The following is a 17,337-nucleotide window of genomic DNA, read 5'->3' on the forward strand; positions in this document are numbered from 1 at the left end:
AAAGGAATGCTTCTATAAAATTTTATAACTCCTGTTCTTCATTAGAAATCATCATGAAGATAAAATGACCACAAGAAAGAAAAGTGAACGCCTAGGATAGAAAAAAGGTGACATTTTCTGATTTTTCACAAGGACACACCTTTGTCTCCGTTGGGGAGAAGAGGGATTTCAGAGATCGATCTTCAGACCTAGGTTAAAAAGAATTTTTTTTCCTAAGATCTCTGTCTCCCTGGGCTTTTTACATCTCTAAATATACTTAACCTATCATTTTATAAACAAAGTTGAATAGAAGACATTTTTGTGTTCCTCTAATAAAAATTTAGGCTGGGCATGGTGGCTCATGCCTGTAATTCAAGCACTTTGGGTGGCCGAGGTGGGAGGACTGTGTGAGGGTAGGAGTTCAAGACCAGTCTCAGCAACACTGAGACCCCATCTCTACAAAAACCGAAAAATTAGCCAGGTATGGTGTCAAGTGCCTGTAGTCCCAGCTACTTGGGAGGCTGAGGCAGAAGGATCATTTGAGCCTAGGAGTTCAAGGCTCCAGTGAGCTATGATGACGCCACTGCACTCTACCAAGGGCAACACAGTGAGACTTTGTCTCATAAATAAATAAATAAATAAATAAATAAAGGACAAAGATTTATGCACGAAACTTTATTCACAGGAGTAAAAAACAGAAACTCTACATTTCTGTATTTTCAAAAGTAGGAACAATTAATTATATAAATTTTAGCATCTAATCCTACTGATAGAATTTTATATAAACATTTTTTACTTTTTGGAGAAAAGTTCAAGATATAATACTAGAAGGAAAAACAAGATACAAAAACTATCAATAGATTGGGCACAGTAGCTCACGTCTGTAATCCTAGCACTCTGGGAGGTGGATGTGGGAGAACTGCTTGAACTTAGGAGTTCGAGACCAGCCCAAGCAAGAGCAAGACCCCATCTCTACTACAAATAGAAAAAATTAGCCTGACGTGGTGGTGTGTGCCTGTAGTCCCAGCCTCTCAGGAGGCTGAGGCAAGAGGACTGCTCGAGCCCAGCAGTTTGAGGTTGCTGTGAGCTAGGCTGATGCCATGGCACTCTAGTATGAGCAACAGAGCAAGACTCTGTCTCAAAAAATAAAATCTATAAAATGTCTTGATATATGTAAAAATTTCTATCTTAATACACATGCACAAAAAGACTAAAAAAAAACCACAATGTTATTAGGATAAGTCATATAAATTTATTGTTTTGTAGATCAAAAATAGTCAATAGTGGCCATCTCTGGGAGGTGGTACTGAATGTATTATATTTTTTTAAAACTTTTATTATGTACTATAGGGAATATTGTTTTTATAATCAAAACACAAAAGAAGAAGGTACATTTTTAAAAGAAAAAAGTATGTAAGCTGCTTTTTATAGGAAAAAGAGCTGAAAACTCCTGGCCTATGTCTCAACTAGTACAGAATAGATTAAAAATGGGGCCTTCCCCTCAGCCTCTGTCTTAATAATAAATATAGCCATGACCAGGACAAAGGCTAGCAACACAAGCAGGGCTAGAAGAGGACCCCTCTTTGGTGGCCACTGGCCCACAAAATCTGTGGCATGAGGATGCAGACAGACTTAGGGTAGGATAAGCTGCATCATGGCATCAAGTGCCATGTCTCCACTGACTGCCATAGCTCCATTCTAACAGGCTCTGTGCTACAAGCAGAGACCACAAAACAAGGGCACAATGCAGCCTTGGTGCCAAACAATCACCGTATCTCAAGTACACTGGCTCTCAACCCTTTCAGGTCAATGGTCCCTTAGGGAATTAAATGAAAGCTGCAGCCAACATTCTGCATAGAATAGATGCTCATCTATCAGAAGACTCCAGATTAAGAATTCCCAATGTTTTAACACTAACACATAGGAAACACGCACTGACTACTAAATGCAAGCATGTTCCAGCTTCGGGGAGTGAGGCTTGAGTCATCTTAAAGATGGATAAAATTTGAAAATAGGTCGGGCGTGACAGCTCACACCTATAATCCTAGCACTCTGGGAGGCCGAGGTGGGAGGATCACTTGAGGTCAGGAGTTCAAGGCCAGCCTGAGCAAGAGTGAGATCCAGTCTCTACTAAAAGTAGAAAAAATTAGCTGGGTGTGGTGGTGTGTGTCAGTAGTCCTAGCTACTCGGGAGGCTGAGGCAGGAGGATCACTTGAACCCAGAAATTTCAGGTTGCAGTGAGCTATTATGACACCATTGTACTCCTGCTGGGATGACAAGAGTTGAGACCTTGTCTCCAAAAAAAAAAAAAAAAAAAAGGCTCTTAGGCTGCAGACGTATGTAGTGACAAGACGAAAGCTGGAATTAGGAATTTGGGGAGGAGTGGGAACAAAAACAAAATGAAAGAAAAGAGAGAAGTTGAAGCCTGGAGGACTTGCAACTAGTGCCCAGTTATGAGGCCACTGTTGACAACACTGAGCTGTCTGAGAAGGGGCTAGATCCAAAAGAGCCTTCAAACAGAAAGAAGACAAATAGGACTTTGTGAATTAGCCTGAAAAGATACCCCTCATGCCTGGGACACTGAAGACAGGTGGAATCATGGCCATAAGTAGAGTACCTGGAAAAGGGAGCCTGCCTGAAGAGAAAACAAAGCTGAAACTTAAGTAATGAGAGGTGGGGGGAAGTACCCTATAGACAAAATACCGGACCAGATCCAAGTGGGGGAGCTGGTTAAGGGCATGGTAATACCTTCTCAGAGCAGGAAGACCAGTCATTAACAGTGCAGCAAGAACAAGAACGACAAGCTGTCTTACACAACTCAAGGGCTGTCAGGGTCCCACGGTAAGCTGAGGCAAAAGGAATCTAGCATTTACCTGGCAATATCTCCTAATCTCTGCAACAGAAGAACTATAAAGAAGGCCAGGCTGGCGGGAAGAAGACAAGGAAGAAAAGGGGAGAGCCAAGAACATTCAGTGAAGACCCCTCTACATGTGCTAAACACCATGCTAGGCCCTTAAGAAAATGCAGTGTCCTGAATATGGAATGGAACTGGGGGAACAGAGGAATGGTTGACAAAGGCAACCAGTGCCCCCTACCCCGCTTCTTTTTGAGACAGTCTTGCTCTGTTGCCAGGACTAGAGTGTCATGGCATCAGCCTAGCTCACAGCAACCTCAAACTCCTGGGTTCAAACGATCCTCCTGCCTCAGCCTCCCGAGCAGCTGGGACTACTGACACACACCACCACACCCAGCTAATTTTTTCTATTTTTAGTAGAGATGGGGTCTCGCTCTTGCTCAGGCTGGTCTTGAACTCCTGACCTCAAGTGATCCCCCCACCTTGGACTCCCAGAGTGCTAGGATTATAGGCGTGAGCCACCCCAGTGCCTCCTTTTTGACAAAAACAATCCCTCATCAAAATCATTCTCTGTGATCATATTTTTTTTCTTGATGAGAAACTACAGAATGTAATAATGAATTTTGCAACAATGGGCCAACTCTGTCACTGAAAGTTATCCTCGCCTCATCTCCCTACCAGAGCCAAGCAAATGCTAAGTTCAACCCCGCGGGCAGGGGAGCCCACAGTGCTGACAAAACTCATCCACTTCACAGGCAGCAGCACATCAACAGTACAGGGCCTCAGGGCTTCGCGCTCTCAGGGGAAAACCTTTCCTACCTTTTAAAGTTTATGTTTAGTGGAGAATTCTGGTCTGCTTGATCCTCTGCTCATCAGAGCTAAGATCAGGAGGGATGAGGCACCAGTGTTAAAAACTACTAGAATTCTCCTTGGGTCTCAGTAAGCCCAAGGACCTGCGAAATCTCACTCTCTCTCTCATGCCCATCCTTGGCAGCAAGCCTTCTTCAGGGACACAGCATCTGGCTCATCTTGTTTTCTCTCATACTGGAAGTGAGGCCTGGTTTTCCACACACCAACATAAAACACAATGCAACCATCTACATACTCCAAGAGAGGTCCTACACAGCTTGCAAGAAGAGAGCTAGTTATGAATGAATAAAAGTATGTTTACCAATTGCAGTTAAATGTCCTGCACTTACTTTCTACTGGGGAAAAGCACTTTATCTGGGAAAAGAAAAGTGGCAGGCAAGCAACAGGCAAAATTGAAATACCTCACAGGTTTTATAGTGAAACAGCATAACTGTAATTAATTATATGTAATTTACATTTATTTAACTCTCCTCCAAATGCTTCTTTAAAAGATGTTAACATGCATACAGCAGAAAGTATCTGGACTGTGTGCTCAGACAGATTTTGGGTTCAAAACCAGGATACAAGAGCTGTGCCCATGGACAGTTTCCCCCTCCGTAAAAAAAAAAAAAAAAAAAAAAAAAAAGGACATGCCTCCCCCATCAAGAGATCTATACTCACCTTAAAGGTCTGGCATAGAATCAATATCTGAGGGTTACTATTATAGGCGATCCTCACAACCGCCAACAAGTGGGCCAGGTACTACGGCCTCAGTTCACAGGTGAAGAACTACTAGAACATTAAGGGACTTGTCCAAAGTCACATGGCTCAGAGCACACTGAAGCCTCTTCATGCCCAGTCCTGTCCATGACAGCTCCCTGCCTACATGAGATAAACCTGGAGCCAGACTGGCACATGTGCAACTTATCTGTACACGAAAAGAAATCGCCATTTTCTAATTAACTAAGTGAAATTTACTTTGGAGTATATTTATACAAATAGGTAAATTTTAGGGAAAAACTGCTGGTGAAAAAGCTGTCTCCAATGAAAACTCGGATGACCTCATCCCCACATTAGTCACAGGATCACAGGGCAAACAAGTGCTTTAAAAGCCTCAAACAAATGGGGATATAGAGATGAATACTGAGGAAACTAATAGAAAAGGGGGTGGCGGCAGCACAGATGTAGAGCTAACAACCCATGTCTACAACCAACAAAGTAACTAACGTCTAATAAACATGGTCTTGGGCACCACTGTTTTACTGCACAGCTTCAGAGGTAGCCCCCCTCTGACTATCTGCAAAACTGAAATCAAACCTCACAGGGGAAGTAACAAGACAAGCAAATGAAACTAAGACCAAGACTAGGACCCAGCTATAAAATAAGGAAGTACAGAAGCCAAACTCAAAAACAAATCATGTAAGCAGAGGCAGAAGGAGAGAGCAGTGGCATGGCGGCTGGGTATAAGACTCCTAACCCTCCTCTTCCCCGCTGTCACTGCTGCTGCTTGCCACTGCCACCACTGGGGTTGCTGGGACCCTCTAGTCTGCCTGTGTTAGCTGTAAGCTCACCGCCTGCCTGTCAACCCTCTGCTCTACCAGCCCTCCTTCCTTTCGCTGCTGCCACTGCCAGCCCAGGGTCAAGCCAGCAAGATAACACCCTCCCACCCGCCTATCAGCCTGCAGGCTGGGACCATGGAGGATGTGAAGCTGGAGTTCCCTTCCCTTCCACAGTGCAAAGAAGATACTGAGGAGTGGACCTACACTATGAAAGGAAAGATGCAGGAAATTTTACCTGGATTGTTCTTAGGCCCATATTCGTCTGCTATGAAAAGCAAGCTATTTATACTACAGAAACATGGAATAACCCATATAACATGCATACAACAAAATATTGAAGCAAACTTTATTAAACCAAATTTTCAATATTTAAATATTTAGTCTTGGATACTGCAGATAATCCAGTTGAAATAAAATATGTTTGTTCTCTTTGACTAAAAAATTTATTGATGAGAATTTACAAACTGGAGGAAACGTTCTTGTGCATGGAAATCCAGGGATCTCCAGAAGTGCTGTGTTTGTTACTGCATACATTATGGAAACATTTGGAATGAAGTACAGAGAAGCATTTGTTTATGTTCAAGAAAGATTTTGTATTAATCCTAATACTGGATTTGTCCATCAACTTCAGGAATATGAAGCCATCTACCTAGCAAAATTAACAATATAGATGATGTCACCTCTCCAGATAGGAAGGTCATTATCTGTTCATTCTGGAACCACAGGCAGTTTGAAGAGAACACATGAAGATGATGATGATTTTGGAAATACGCAAGTGGCGACAGCACAGAATGGCTGACTGAAGAGAAAAATTATAGAGTGTGAATTTCTATTCAGGAAGGAGAAAATACTAGAGACAAGAATAATGTAAAATGGTAAAAACAAGTAGTTTCTTTTCAGTTATAGGTTGCTTCCAGACATGTTTCTATGCAACTTGTTAAGCAACATTTGTAAGGTATTGGACTTCTCCAATACATGGCACTGATGGTTTTACTGCTTTTTCTTTTTTTAAAAAAACACTTCACACATTTTATTATAAACCAAGAATGTTGGACTTGCAAAAAGAAAAAAAAAATCATGTAAGCAATAACAATAGTTTTAAACCAATCCAAACTGTCATCAGTTAAAAAAAAAAAAAAAAAACAGCCTGAAAAGCAAGTAGGGCATAGGGGTTGAAGAACATGGCTCTGGATTTGGACCACGGTTCAGATCCAATTCTGTTCTTGTCTGTTTAACCCTGGACTTGTTATTCAACTTCTGTAAGCCTGTTTCCTCATCTATAAAACAGGGTTAATAACCATACCTACCTAATGGAAGTACACTGAGAATTAAATGAAGGAGACTTTTAAAAGCACTTACATGACCCTGGCACATAGGTGGTCAATTAAGTGACTAGTTATTACTAGAGAAGCAAAGGGTTCTGATGTTCTATCCCATGAACAAGATAAGAATTTAAGCACTACAGGTAGAGCATCCATAACCCCAAAATCCAAAAACTTTTTGAGCACCAACATGATGCCACAAATGAAAAATTCCATACGTGACCTCATGTACACAAACTTTGTTTCACGCACAAAATTATAAAATTACTTGCAGGCTTTGTATATAAAGAGTATATGAAACATAAACAAATTTCATGTTTAGACTTGGGTCCCATCCCCAAGATATCTATGTATATGCAAATATTCCAAAATCCATATTCCTGACTCCATCTCTTACATGTCGTAGATCGAGTTTTATAACCCTGACATGTTCCTTACCATGTCAGGACTCAAGGACAGTCAGTAAAACTCTCAAAAGGTTTAAGACAAAAGTCTTTCAAGGAAGTATAAACTGATAACAGCTTTATGAAAAATAATTACCAAGAGCCTAAAGTTCACACTTTTTGATCTAGTAATTCCATTTGTAGGAATCACTGAGGAAATAAATTGAGATAAGATTTATGTTAAAAGATACTCAACCTATCTATTATACATAATGGAAAAATCAGAAACAGCCTAAATGTCCAAAAATTGTGATGAGATTAAACAACTCCAGCACATCCAAAGAAAGAGTATACAGCCATTCAAAATAATTACTTCCAGATTCGGGGTGGGAGGAGGGGAGACAAGGGCAGTATACGTAACCTAAACTTTTGTACCCCCATAATATGCTGAAATAAAAAAAAACAGCCTAAAAAATAAAAAAAATAATTATTTCCAAGTTACTGAATGACACTGAAGAATATCCACAGTATAAAGTTAAATGAAGGTAGAATACATAAAAATAGGTGACACAAAACATACACAAAAAGGTGACAGAAAGAAAAAAATATCCAAATAGTGACTTTCTCTGAATAAAGGAATTACAGGCATTTTTTATTTTCTTCTTTCTAGTTTTCTAAATATTATACAATTATCTAGAAAGAGAGCGTGTTTTTGTTCTTGTTTTAAATCATCACTTCTCTGCCAAACTGTTAAATAGCAGTTCAATAAAACTGTGGCTGAAATGGCATTTTCCTGACTTTGGTCTTGTGCTTTTTGGGAATAAGAAATGCCACTGATGAACTAATATAAAACCAGAATTATAGTACAATAATTGTCCTCAAATAAAACGTGAAATTTGGATTCACAAGAGTACAGACTAAGAAGCCAGGGTTGGGCCGCAGGCCTCAGAATGCAGTCTCTCTACAGTGTAAGACAGTGGACTCACAGGCCAAAGCATGCTCTAAGCACAGTTCCTTTTTGAAGCAGAAGCAAGGCAGGGCTGAGAGAAGAAGTTGGGTGGTCCTAAAATAGACCCTGAACTTCTCTGTGTGGCTTTGCAGTCAGATACAGGCCTGCACATTCCAGAAGGACCTGCAGGCATTCCTAGAAAAGTGGTCTAACAGAGTTCTCTTACCTGAGCACAACTGTTCGATCTTTGTCAAATTCAACTGCAGAGACTCATTGATCCAGGCCAGCATATCATGTCGACTTAAGTTATCACTGGTGACTGATGTCGAGTATACATTCACTGCCATCTTCTACAGCATGCAAGGAAAAGAGAAGGGCTCAAGTTAGAGTAGGCATGCAAGTGAGGGCAAGTGTTTCCTGGAGAGTCACCTACAGCAAACCTGTGGGAACACTCAATTTTTAAGCCTCACCTTCTTCCCAGAGAGGCCAAACCAGAGACACTAGGATTCCAGCCATAAGCCTGGATTTCCACATGTAAACAGGACCTGAAATGAATTGCCCAACATGAGTCAGTCTAAAACTTAGGCCCTATTTTAATGTGATTGATATAAAATTTTAAACGACAAAAAGCCCTAAGTAAAGGGATGAGTAAGTGCTTTATGAAGGGAAGTGAATGCATAAACAAGAACATTCTGTTTAGAAAACCCATCAGTCCAAGTTTATCCATTAAGATATCAAAATGTTCACAGCAGTCTTCAGATGGCAGGCTTTTATTAATTCCTCTTTATAGTTTTCACTATTCCCCAAATGTTCTTTAAAGACTATATCTACTTTCATAATTGAAAAGTAAATAAGCTTTTAAGTACCTAGGCACTACAAAGGCAATGTCCAATGATTACCTTACAAGTGAACAGGCCTTGGTAATTAATTTCTGCAGAGCCACCTGGGGACAGGAGGGCATCTGAGGGCCTACTAAGTGTAGGTGCTTCACATACACTTGTCATTTAATCCTGACAACCCACTGCAAGGTTCATCTCATTTCCCTCATTTTACAAGTGAGAAAAGAGAGGCCCTGGAGATTGGCAGCCAAGCTCACCCAGCCCGATCATCCGCATTCTCTCCCCTTACCTTTCTGCTAGGCTTTCAAATTCAAAACAATAAACAGCAACAAATCTAATGTAAAAAGCTAGCAAATGTGGGTGCCATGGTCAATGAGCACCAGTTCAGTCATCCCTCATTCATTCAGGAAATGTTTACTGAGCTCTGGGACATGCTGGGCACTGTTCTAGGGATCGGGAAATAGATAAGCAAGAGACAAGGTGCCCATCTACAGGGAGTTCACATTCTAGTAGTCGCAAGTCTGACCCAATACACTAACAAACATCATTTCATACCAACCACTCAGGCAATGGGGTTTAGGGAATGTGGTCAGAGAAAGCCTCTCTGAGATGACAGCTGAGCTTAAGAATCAGAAGGAAGTAGCCACATGGAGATCGTATCTAGAAGGGTGCTGCAGCCCAGTGAGCACGAGGGGTGAGCAGGAACAGGAATAGAAGTTAAGAGGCCAGATCATATTAAGGCTTTGCAGACCAGGGGAAGGAGTCTGGACTTTATTCTAACTGTTAAGGAATCCATTGTCAGGTATTAAGTGGGGTAGAATCTCCCTCTCATTAAAGTTTGAAAAAGATCATCCTGACTGCTGGTGGAGAACAGATGGTAGGGAGGGAAGACATAAGCAATATGAGATAAAGGCAGGCTAATACAGATCTAAATGAATTCCCTGAGCAGTTACCACAAGGACACATTATACAATACTAGATTTCATAGTGACCTTGACACTTTTTCTTGATTTCACAGACAGCAACATTGGGGGAGGCGGGAGGCGCGGGGGTAGAGAGATACAGAGCAATCTAGAACCACCACGAGATCCCAGCCTTTTGCACTCTTGTGGCACTTCATTCCCTCCACCTAGTAACTACGTATGAGTTGGTCTTTCCACATCCACCTCCTGTGCTAAGCTGCTGCAAGCATCATGAGTCACACAGCTACAGGAGGTGAGAGGCAGAAGAGACACGGATCCTCTTTTTATGAGCAGGGGTGACTGAGGTCTATAAAGGTAAATGACTTACCAAGACTGTGTCCCCTCACATTCCTCATGGCACTTGACACAGTAACTACACATAATGAGCACTCAGTAAAATGCTATTTGTTTTCAGGTTGGCAGGATAGTGCCAAAGACAGAAAAATATATCCATATAAACTTTTTTCAGAAAGCAAACCATCAACACTCCTACATTCCCCAAGTAAGCTGATAAAACCATGTTACGCAAGACACTCACACAATTTAGTTCCTGAATCCTCTGGGAAATTAATCCCTATGTTCCCAAGGTACTTCATTCAAATCTCTATGACAAGAATTATCACACTAGATTGTCATTAACTCTTCATTTCTGAACCATTCCCAGACCAGATTTGGACCAGGAGAAAATTCACTCAAGGCAAAGAGCTAAGAATTTCAAGTCAGGGGGACCTAGGTTTGCATGTGAGGCTGTCATTCATTAGTTGTGTGACCTTGGACAAGTTACTTAATGTACCTCAGTTGTCTTACAAGTTAATACCACCTATCTGAAAAGGATCATGGAGAGGTTTAAACGAGACAAGGTATACAACATATTTGGTATGGTTTCAACACATAAGAGGTATTAAACAAACAAGGTCCAGGATAGGGACCTTGTCTCACTCATCCGCCTATCTCCAGTGCTAAAAACAGTGCCTGAGACCTGCCACCACCATCTCTCATCCAGATACACTGCAACAGTCTTCAAATTAGTCTCACTGTCTCAATCTGTTCTTACACAGCAGCCAAAAGAATTTTCTGAATCACAAATCACATCGTGTCTCCCCTGTTTAAAATCCCTAAATGAATAAATAAATGAAATGTATACTCTGTGCAAAATGCTATTATTAGGTACCAAGCAGAGACATCCAAGCAAAAAATATGGTCCCAGGCTGAGCACTTGTAATCTATTATAGAGACATTCATATATATATCAGGTATTGTGTGTGTCATGCTACCCTAAAATGTAGCAGCTGGTAAAGCCACGTGTCTCCTGACCACACCCCAGCTCAGAAAACGTTAATGGCCTTTCATCATCATATAATTTAAAACTCTTTCATTAGCAGTACATTAATACCTGGTCCCACGTGCTCTGAAAACTCTGCAGCCACTAAATGCATAGGATTAGACATCCTGTGGCTGTGCAATAAATATCCACTGACCCAACCGATTAATTGCCTCTTCCATACAGTCAAAACAGAGCCTTGTTCTCAGAGCTACAGCTACAGCTCACACTTCCTCCAAAAGAATTCCACTGCTTGGCCTCAATGAACACCTCACCCTTATAAGTTTCCTTGACCTAGGTTTCAACAATGAAAATTCTCCCTCTTGCCCACTCACGTTCTCTCTTCCTTCAGCAACTCTTCTAGCAGGCTCTCAAACCTATTCTAACTCAATGCTGGCTGAAGAGCACCCTATTACTTTCAAGGCACCATACAGAGCCCTATGGAAAGACGCAGAGGGAGGCATCACCAGAAAATAGTTATGTGACCCTGAGTAAAACACTTCACCTTTCCAAATCACAAATAGCTCACCTGTAAAATGGGTAAAACACTATCTTCTGCACAAAGTGGTGGTGAGGATTAAATGAGAACCTAAGTGAAAACACTTAACTGAAAAGCACATCATGCCCTAAGGTTCCCTATGTACCAGAAACTGCTAGACACTTTCATAACCAATGACAAAGGGTGCACCTTACAAGAAACATGCTCTATAGCTCTGGACCTCAGGAAAAAAGTGTAATAAAGAGGTTAAAAGCCTGTACTCCAAAGTCACAGATGCACAGCGTTGGGCAGCAAAAGGCACACAACTTCACCTCTCGGACTCAGACTCCTCATTTGTAAAATAAGATATGTCTTAAAGACAATGTGAATTATTAAATGACAATGCCACTTAACACAATGCTTAACACACAGCAAGTGGCCAATTAACAAAGAGCTGCTCTTATTATTACTACTCTTAGAGACATCCCATCAGAGAAGGGGATGCGGGCCTAGCAGAACTTCCTTCAGTGGGCCTCAGCATCCTCATTCCCAAGATGGGGCCCAGGCCAAGCTCTGCCCTGCAGCACGCAAGGGCAGCTGCGAAGCGGGGACTGGAAAAGCTCTGTTGATATCACCCTGTTATACTGTCTTCCTAGAATTACACAAAATTGTCTCGTCCCTGTATTCATTTTCTTACTTCCTGTCTGCCTACCACAATGCAGACTCCTGGAGAACAGGTCTTTGCCCGCCTGCTCCCAGGTGTATAGCCAGCGCTTAGCATGGTGCCTAGCACCTAGCAGGCACTCAACACCCCTTGAAGAAAAGAGTCCAAGGAGCTGGCTTACTTTTTGCCACGCACCGCGCTAAGACCTTTCTGTCCGTAGTATTATCGTCCCCACTTTACAGATAAAACAGCTGAGATCCACAGCAGCTAAAGCGCCTGCTCAAGGTCGCCGGGCAGGGAATCGAACCCCGGTCTGAATCCACAACCCGACCATCAAGCGATACCGCCTCTCACAATGTGGGTCCCCAAAGCTCCCAACAGGGCCCACCTCGTCCACACACCCCCTTCCGGGACCCAGTCACCCTGGGACCTTCGGGCGCGGCAGGGTGGGCTCCACACCTCAGCCACAGCCCAGACGCCCCACGCCGCCTAGGGGCAGCCCCCACTTCCGGCCCGAGGCCCCGCCCCCTAGGCAGAACGGAGCGCGCGCCCCCCGCTCAACTCGCGCGCGCCGGGTCACGGCCCCGCCCTTCCCCCACCCGGCTCGAACGGCACCGCCGTGTGGAGCGGCCTGGGCGCCGACTGCAGGGCCTACTGGGGGCTGCCCGGCCCTGGCCTGCCCAGCCTTGGACCACCCGCCGCCCCCACGGCCGCCGCCCCGTGCCCCCTGTACGACTCACCGGCTCTCGGCGGAACCGCGTCCACTGCCCGCGCCCGGCTCCGGTTCCGTCTTCGTCTCGTTCAAACCGCCGACCCCGCCCGCCCGTCCGCGCGATGACCTCACACGCACGCGCCGGCGTAAAGGCCCGTCATCGGCCGCCGGCTCCTTTTATAGAGACTCAGCGGCGCGCCGGGGGCGGAACCCGGCCCTTGATCGACAGCTGGAACGCCTGTGAGGCGAGACACCCACTGCCGGGGGAGCACGTGGTCGGCCAGAGCCAATGAAGTCCCACCTCAGGCCGGGCGTGACTCCGCCCAGAAGGCGGGGTCCTGCTACAAAATCTCCATGGCAGTAGCCAAGAAGAAAATTGTACGATGAATTTCTATAAGAATGAATTATTGGATAATAAAGACTCGATAGGCGCCTTGGGGTAAGACTTAAAAGTCACCTCAGAGACACGTTCTGCGACCACCCTATCTGTAGTGATCTTGTAATATCATCTGGCTTTTCTTCTTAGTGCCTTACGAAGGCATTTTGATTATTTGTTTATTGTTTTACTGTCTTCCTTTTTGCACAGTCTGCGAAACAAGGGCCTTGTCAGTCCTGTTCGCAGTGTGTCCTAGTGCCAGTACATAAATTCTCAGTAGAGTCTCGCTGAAAGAATGAACTGCACCACTTTAAAGCAGAGGAAACCCTGACCAATCAATCAGGCCCTAGGGACTTGTGACACAGCCTCCAACCTCTTAAAGTTTCCAGTCTGGCAGGGGAGGCAAAGAGGACACAATTAATGACACAAAACCCCCTTGATTTCAAGCCAGACTGAGCACTAGGCAGGACTAATATATGTGGCCAGGGTGATGGCATTGATTGTGTGGAGCAGGGGCCTAGACAGACACCCTTCTACACCAAGTCTTATCCAGGGCAGATGTTCAGGGAAGGACGATGGGCGGAAGCTGGGGCAGGAGCTGTTTATCAACTGATCTGGAAGCATTTCAACATTTCAACGACCAGAATTGCTGGTTGTTTCTATGGTGTATAGCGCTCCAAGAGCACATCACAAAAGACCTGACCTCACCTAGATGGTGTGAGAAGGCCTCCCAGAAGTGACAATTGCCTTGAAAGATGAGGAGTTAAACTGGCAAAAGGGTTGGAGTAGAAGGCAAACAAGAGGCAACAGCAAAGAGCCCAGTAACAAATGATTACAACAATAGTGGTCATATTAGCATTACAGTGAATTCATATAAACCATACATAATCAAGGAAAGATATTGATAAGTGCTTCAGGGCAACATCTGTTACCACCATTTTGCACATGAAGACATTCAGTTTCCAAAAGCTAAGTGAATTTCATAAGCAGCAATGAAATTGGTCTGGGTTCAGACTCTGGCTCTTCTAGGAGTTAAATGACATGTGTGTGAAGTTCTCAGACCACTCCTGGCACATAGTATGTGCTCAATAAATGTTAGTGATTTCTGAATCCTTTTGCTTAATGTCAGTTATCAAATTATGTCAAGCATAATTGTCAGCATTGTCTAGAGGCCATTTTGGTTTGGGGGCAAGGACATTAATGTGGGGGATGAGATCAGTGGAGAAAGCCAAGTCAAGATGAGCCTCTAGCGCCAGCCTAGAAAATTTGGACCTGGTTCTATAGACACAGGGAGTCACAGGAGGTTTCTGAGCAAGGGCCTCTAAAATAAAACTCATCTCCCCTTCCAAAAGATAAAACAGGGCACATAAGCTGCTCAGAGTACACTCTCCTCTCTGAGGAGGAAGCTAGCCAAGGTTATCTGGGTCAGATTGACCTTTGACTGCAAAAGGCCAGAGGATAAAACGAAAAAAAAAAAAATTCCTTCCTGCCTGGTGTGATGCCTGTATTCCCAGCTACTCAGGAGGCTGAGACAGGAGCATCACTTGAGCCCAGAAGTTTGAAATTAGCCTGGGCAATATAGTGAGATTTTCTCTCAAAAAAATAATAAATTTAAAAATAAATAAAATAAAAAATAAGGCCAGATGTGGTGGCTCACGCCTATAATCCTAACAATCTGGTAGACCGAGGTGGGAGGATTGCTTGAGGTAAGGAGTTCGAAACCAGCCTCAGCAAAAGCCAGACCCCATCATTACTAAAAATAGAAAAAATTAGCCGGGCATGGTGGACACATGCCTGTAGTCCCAGCTACTCGGGAGGCTGAGGCAGGAGGATCGCTTGAGCCCAGGAGTTTGAGGTTGCTATGAGCTAGACTGACATGACAGCACTCTCGCCTGGGCAACAGAGCGAGACACTGTCTCAAAAAATAAAAAATAAAAATAAAAAATAAATAATAATCTCCATCCTGCAAAGAGAAATACCTTTGGAGATTTTAATATGCATCTTAAAGCAACTTTTAATATGCGAAGTAATCTCATTATCAAAGATAGAAATTATGAATTTCCTATCCAAAAATAAACCAAAAAACTAGGACTTCAAGGCCTGAGTTTTACAAATGTATGACAACTTTATTGAACTGAAAAAATGGTATTGGGTGCTGGGTGCAGTGGCACATGCTCTTGTAGGTCCAACTACACAAGAGGCTGAGGCAGGACGATCTCTTGAGCCCAGGAGCCCTGGGCTGTAGTGAGCTATGCCTATCAGGTGAGCACACTAAGTTCGGCATCAATATGGTGACCTCCCAGGAGCAGAGGGTGAGGGGCAGGGACCACCAAGTTGCCTAAGGAGGTGGCCCAGGTTGAAAACAGAGCAGGCCAAAACTCCCATGCTCATCAGTAGTGGGATCGCCCTGTACATAGCCACTGCACCTCAGCCTGAGCAACAGTGACACCCATCTCTTTAAAAAAATAATAAAATAAAATGGTGTTGGGAGATCTCTGCTGCCTTGAGGAGCTTACAAACTCATAGAGATGACTACAAAAATAAATGATAATTTGAGTGCTTTGTGCTGAGACAGATGCTTCTATCTACACGCCGGGAACCAGGACTCAGATTAGGGAAGGGCTCCTAATCCTGCCTAGAATAGGGGTAAGGAAGTTTTCCTGAAAGTAGCGAGAACTGGAGGACCAGTTTGGAAAGAGAGAAGGGTGATCCAGGCTGAGACTAGCATGTACAAAGACTCAGAGTGAGCAGTCACCAGCTCCAGTAACACCAACTTGTTTTCTTTCTGCGATTCTGAGACCTCAGAATGAACCAAAGCTCAGAGAACACAGACAGATTACAAGGTCTAAAGCACCAGGGTTGATGCACTATTGTTTGTATATTTCACTATTAAGAGTTTTACAAGACAAAAATAACTAAATGCAACATGTAATTCTGAAATAGATACGGGACCAGAAAAGAATACAAGTATTTATTTTTCTTCCTCTATAAAGACATTATTGGAGCAATTGGCAACATCTAAATAAGGTCTATAGACTAGATAAATAAGTGGATGAATGTTCATTTCCTGGCTGTGGTAAGTGTACTGGAATTATATAAGACCATGTTCTGGTTAGTAGGAAATACACACTAAAGGATTCAAAGGTAAAGAGGCTTCATGTCTGCAACTTACTCTCCAGTGGTTCAGAGAAAAACGATATTAATATATAGAGAGAATGACAAAGTAAAAGTGGCATCGGTAATGGGTATTTAGGAATTCTTTGTACTATTCTTGCAACTTTTCTACAAATCTAAAATTACATATTTTAAAATTAAAAAATTTTAAAACTCAGTAAACAGAAAGAAGGCAGAAAGAAAGGACAGGAAAAAGGAGGGAGGAAGGGAAGTTCGGCAGGATAAAAGTAAGAAGGGAAGGAAGCCAGGAAGGCAGGCAAGTTGTACCCAGTGCTACAAAGGGTACCAGGTAATTTCAAGCTCCAGCAAAACAAAATAAAACAAAACAAACAACAAAAAGATGCAGGTGAGACCAAGGAGAAAAGGTAAACTTTGGCTTCACAGAGCAGACTCCTACTCCCTACTCCTTGTGCTAGTGTCTGTGTGATCTTGGGCATGTGATGGGAGCTCTTTGGAGTCAGTTGTCCCATCTATAATGATGGTGATCAGGTCTCACTGCAGGGTGGCCAGGGGGTTCTCTAACAGCAATGAAAGGCAGCTGTCATTTACTCAGCGTTCACTACCCACCAAACTTTTCCATATGCTTCACGTACACTGAGTTATTTGATCCACACATCAGCCCTATGAGGTTGATATTATTATCCCTATTTTATAGTTGGGTAAATTGAGGCAGAGAGGCTATAGAGCACATCCAAGGTCACATTAGTGGGAGGTGAAGTCAGGATAGGAACCCAGCCTGGCCCAAGAGAGGAATCAAGGCTGAAGCAAAGGCCTGGCATGGAGGCATTCAGTTGGCTGGAAGACTAGAGGGACCAAGGAAGCATGGGAGACTTTGGACATCAGTGCTGCCCCCGACCCCCACCACACGGCTGTGGAACTATCCAGAGGCCAGTTCCTGCACCCCCAGACAAGATCC

At 43.4% G+C, this 17,337-nt stretch overlaps 1 protein-coding gene and 1 pseudogene across 1 annotated transcript in view; one reads left to right on the plus strand and one right to left on the minus strand.

The window, feature by feature from the left end:
* The window catches only part of MAPRE1 (microtubule associated protein RP/EB family member 1), a 28,185-nt gene extending 15,091 nt beyond the window's left edge, over positions 1-13,094 (minus strand). The window contains exons 1-2 of the mRNA XM_045528826.1: positions 12,900-13,094; positions 8,122-8,245 (exon numbers count right to left, since the gene is read on the minus strand). Of these exons, the coding sequence (XP_045384782.1) occupies positions 8,122-8,242 (121 nt within the window). The 5' untranslated portion in view covers positions 8,243-8,245; positions 12,900-13,094. The remainder of the gene's footprint in view (positions 1-8,121; positions 8,246-12,899) is intronic.
* On the plus strand, positions 5,377-6,040 carry LOC123622449 (annotated as a pseudogene).
* Positions 13,095-17,337: the final 4,243 nt, after the last annotated feature.

The sequence above is a fragment of the Lemur catta genome, chromosome 17 (assembly GCF_020740605.2).
Source record: "Lemur catta isolate mLemCat1 chromosome 17, mLemCat1.pri, whole genome shotgun sequence".
Classification (NCBI taxonomy): domain Eukaryota; kingdom Metazoa; phylum Chordata; class Mammalia; order Primates; family Lemuridae; genus Lemur; species Lemur catta.